Source organism: Phalaenopsis equestris, unplaced genomic scaffold (assembly GCF_001263595.1).
Source record: "Phalaenopsis equestris unplaced genomic scaffold, ASM126359v1 Scaffold198858, whole genome shotgun sequence".
In the NCBI taxonomy this organism is placed as follows: domain Eukaryota; kingdom Viridiplantae; phylum Streptophyta; class Magnoliopsida; order Asparagales; family Orchidaceae; genus Phalaenopsis; species Phalaenopsis equestris.
Genome location: NW_018218758.1, coordinates 13221 through 17319, shown reverse-complemented (window position 1 = coordinate 17319; position 4099 = coordinate 13221). Strand labels below are relative to the sequence as shown.

Sequence of the window (4099 nt, the reverse complement as noted above, 5' to 3'; positions counted from 1 at the left end):
GAGAGAGAGAGAGAGTCGCCAGTCTTCTTCATTGACTGTTTACATACCCTAATGCCCCTAAACAAGGTTACATAAAAGATTACAAGATCATTAAGAACCTTAACTCATAGGACTCATGAGTGACTTTCGAAAGGACCCATTTACGTTTATTTCTATCGTAGTATTGAAGTTATACTTTTAATGCGTCTTATGAAATTAAATAATGATTTTCACGCGTATAAATATGAGCTAGTATGTTTGGGATTTGATTGATCATAGAGAGTGTCGGCAAGTAAGATGATGATTTCGTATGGACCTCATCATAAAATTTAAAGCTACTGTTCCAAAAGAAGATAAGCCAAGCCAATAAAAGGTGGTCTGTCTAGAATTTGTTTTGGTAAAAGGCTTTTATCTCACAGCCAAAAGAAAGAGCAGTCCTTTCAAATATCAATTTTTTGTGAACATGTACTTTTGTTTAACATAAAACATGACTTTGTGTGCAGCACATTACGCTTTTCTAATGCTACTTCTGTCCCAGGTAATGGAAGGATAAATGGAGGGATTGGTGGGGTTCACACAGCATCTACAGCACAGAAAGTCTGGAAAGTTTCCCAAGCCATTGGGGACGTAGCATTTGCTTATCCATACTCTATAATTGTCATAGAAATACAAGTAAAATGCTGCAATTCCTATCTGTCTTAAACAAAAGAGAAAATTTTGTTAAAAAAACTAATGCGTTGTGCGTCTTCCTGCCGTATATCAAGAGTGAACTCTATCCAAAATTTTCATTGAATGCAGGATACTTTGAAGTCTCCACCTCAAGAACACCAGACAATGAAGAAAGCTTCCATGGCGTCCATCATCATCACCACCTTCTTCTATCTCTGCTGTGGATGCTTTGGCTATGCCGCCTTTGGTGATGATACCCCAGGAAATCTCTTAACTGGATTTGGATTCTATGAACCCTACTGGCTCGTAGACTTAGCCAATTCTTGCATCATACTTCACCTGATTGGAGGCTATCAGGTAATGCAATTCTTACAATATTGGCTGAAGCTATCCATATTGAAGTTAGCTCAAGATTCAACGCAGTTCTTTCTGCAATGAAATAATTTGTCTCTTAAAAAATAGAAATCTTAGCTTCTCTTATAGCTGTTTTGTTTTCGCTGCTAAGTTTTGCTTAGAAATCAAAATCCATGGTTCTTTCATCTATATCTCTCATTCTGTACTTTTTAATACTAACATTAAAATTTCCTGTTCTGCAATCAATATCTTAATCTCTTACTAACAATGTCTTTTATGTTTCAACTCAGGTATTCAGCCAGCCAATCTTTGCATTTTTTGAGCGACAGTTCTCGGAAAAACTTCCATCGAGCTGGACATTGACGAATTGCTTCCACAGAATTCATCTTCCATTCTTACCATCATTTAGAATAAATCTGTTCCGAATCTTTTTTAGAACACTCTACGTTGCATCAACTACAGGGCTTGCATTGGGCTTCCCATACTTCAATCAGGTGCTGGCACTGCTTGGAGCCATTAGCTTCTGGCCGTTAGCAATATATTTTCCTGTGGAAATGTATTCTGTGCAGAAGAAGATTGCACCCTGGACTTCGAGGTGGTTCGTGCTCCAGGCCTTCAGTGTTGGATGTTTGCTTGTGAGCATTTTTGCTTTGATTGGATCCATTGAAGGTCTCTTTAGTCAGAGACTTTAGAGAATGGAGATCGTTGTATATGAAGCTGTAATGTATTTGTTTTTTTCAAAAAAGGAATGATATGCAGGCTTTTCTTTTCTGAATTGTGAACGAGTTTTTTTTTTTTGGGCAAGAGGCCATGTAGAGGGCAGAATGAAAAAATATAGAATAACTAGTTACATTGAGGAATGTCATATAAAAAAAAAATATTATGTTCTGTGCATCCGGACATCTAATGAATATTTTCTCTCCATAAAGAGATTCTTAGAATAATCTTTATTGGTGCCCATAGAGAAAAGCTGACCATAAAAGGTTAATAGTGATGTCGTCATGCATTAGACTAACAGATTCAAACAACAAAATAAAAGTGAACAACACAACCACTAAATCGAATATGGTACAATCCACGCACGAAGCAAGAACTGTTCTGTAGAGACTGTCATAATGAGCAACATTGAAGCTGCCAACATTACTGCATTTCTGAAAGAAGTAACATCCAAGCTCAGATTTGAAAATTGTAATCCAAAGATAAGATTGATAAACAAAAATAAGAAAAATAAATAAGCAGAAAACTCTCCAAGGCAACAATAACAAGAAGCCTTTATCAAACAAAGTGGGGTTGGCTACATGAATCCTTTTTCTCCATTACATCCTATCGAGTGTCATATTTTCATTTAATTATAACATATTAAGATCATTTTTTTATACAATATGCTTATGTATTTTTAGGTCAACCTCTTTCATTCTTAAATAAGTGGGATCTAAAACTTCTAATCGCCTAACAGAATCATCAAATGGTCAACGTTTAATGTGTTAAGCAATCTAAGTCGACTTTATCTAATCTTGTCCTCCACTAGATCTACAAAAATCGTATCACGAATATAATCATTTTGATCTCTAGTGTCATGCCACTCATCCACATAAGCATTCTCATCTTAGTAGCACTTAACTTGTTTTATGTTTCGCTTTTAAAGGCCAACATTCTGCGCCATATAACATTCTTTGTTTTATAAAATTGTCCTTTAAGTCCCAGTGGTACTTTTCTAACAAGCAATAGGCTTGATGCATTCCTCTACTTCAACCAATCAACTTAAATTATAATAATAACATGTCCATCTATATCACCATCACTTCAAACAATAGAATCTATATATCTAAATTGATCACACCTTTTAATGACTTGATCACCCTTAGTTACGTCTCTACAACTAGAGCTACAACTACTAAGATTACATTCCAACTATTTAGTAGATCTCCTCACACGAAATCTTTTGGACTCCAATGTGGACTTTCTTAATTCAAGATTTTCCGTAACTCTTTCTCTAATCTTACTCACAAGAAGGATATGATCAGCAAAAAAAAACATCTAAGTGCATCCTCATGTAAATGTCCAGTACGAGCATCCATAACTAAAGAAAAAAAATATGGGCTTATTGCTGATTCTTGCTCTAATCTAAATGAGATAGGAAAATAGTTGGTCAATCATCTTTCTGTTCAAACAAAATAAACCTCTTATATACATATCTTTAATGAAAAGAATATAAGTCATATCAACATCTTTCTTTTCTAGAACTCTCGAAAGGACTTCTCTTGGTGTTATTGTGAGGTTTTTTGAAATTAATAAAAATCACAAAAATAATGTCATCACACGAATCTAAAATATCTATTCTCCTAATTGGATCATCAGATGGTCGGCGTCTAATGTGAACAAATCATGTAAGATGACTCTCTCTAATATTGTCTGCCAATGGAGCTACACCAACTCTATCATAAATATATTCATTTCAAATTTTGTTTATAAGTCTCAGGCCACTCATCGACCCAACAACACTTAACATTGTTGTATGCTTCTATTTTAAAGGCCAACTTTTTGTGCTATTGAGCATGTAGGTCGTACCACCATCTTTTAAAATTTTCCCTTTCGTCTAAATAGTACTTTTCTATCACACAATAGGTGTGATGCATCCCTCCACTTCAACCAGCCAACTTAAATTCTACTAATAACATCCCCATCCATATCACCATCACTTTGAACAATAAACATGTGATATCTAAAACATTCACACATTTTAATTATTTGACCACCCATAGTTATAACTCTACCAATAGAGCTACTAGTACTAAGATTACATTCTATGTATTCAGTTTTAAAAATACTCAAACATTCCTTTAGAATCTTACAGAACCGATGGTGGATTTTACTCAGCATCGACGGTGCCAGAAGCAGCGCCGACGCACCATTTGACAGAGAGTAGCGAATTAAATTATGGACCACTGGCACCGACGGCGTCAATGTAGGTTCAGACCCGGTGCCAATGTTGGTTCAGACCATATTTCTATAAGATTCAACAAATTTGGACAATTTTTGAAGAGTTTTTTAATGCACATATTGGAGAACCGACTCTAGGCTCTATTTTGGGCTGAAA

The 4099-nt window shown here is 35.4% G+C and overlaps 1 protein-coding gene across 1 annotated transcript; it reads left to right on the top strand.

Moving 5' to 3' along the window:
• The first annotated feature begins 180 nt into the window (after positions 1–180).
• Positions 181–1857, top strand: LOC110035657 (probable amino acid permease 7). Its single transcript, XM_020739925.1, has 4 exons — positions 181–231; positions 343–651; positions 778–1005; positions 1293–1857. Exons 1-4 carry the CDS (start codon positions 181–183, stop codon positions 1692–1694), a joined length of 990 nt encoding a protein of 329 aa, XP_020595584.1. The 3' UTR covers positions 1695–1857.
• Positions 1858–4099: the final 2242 nt, after the last annotated feature.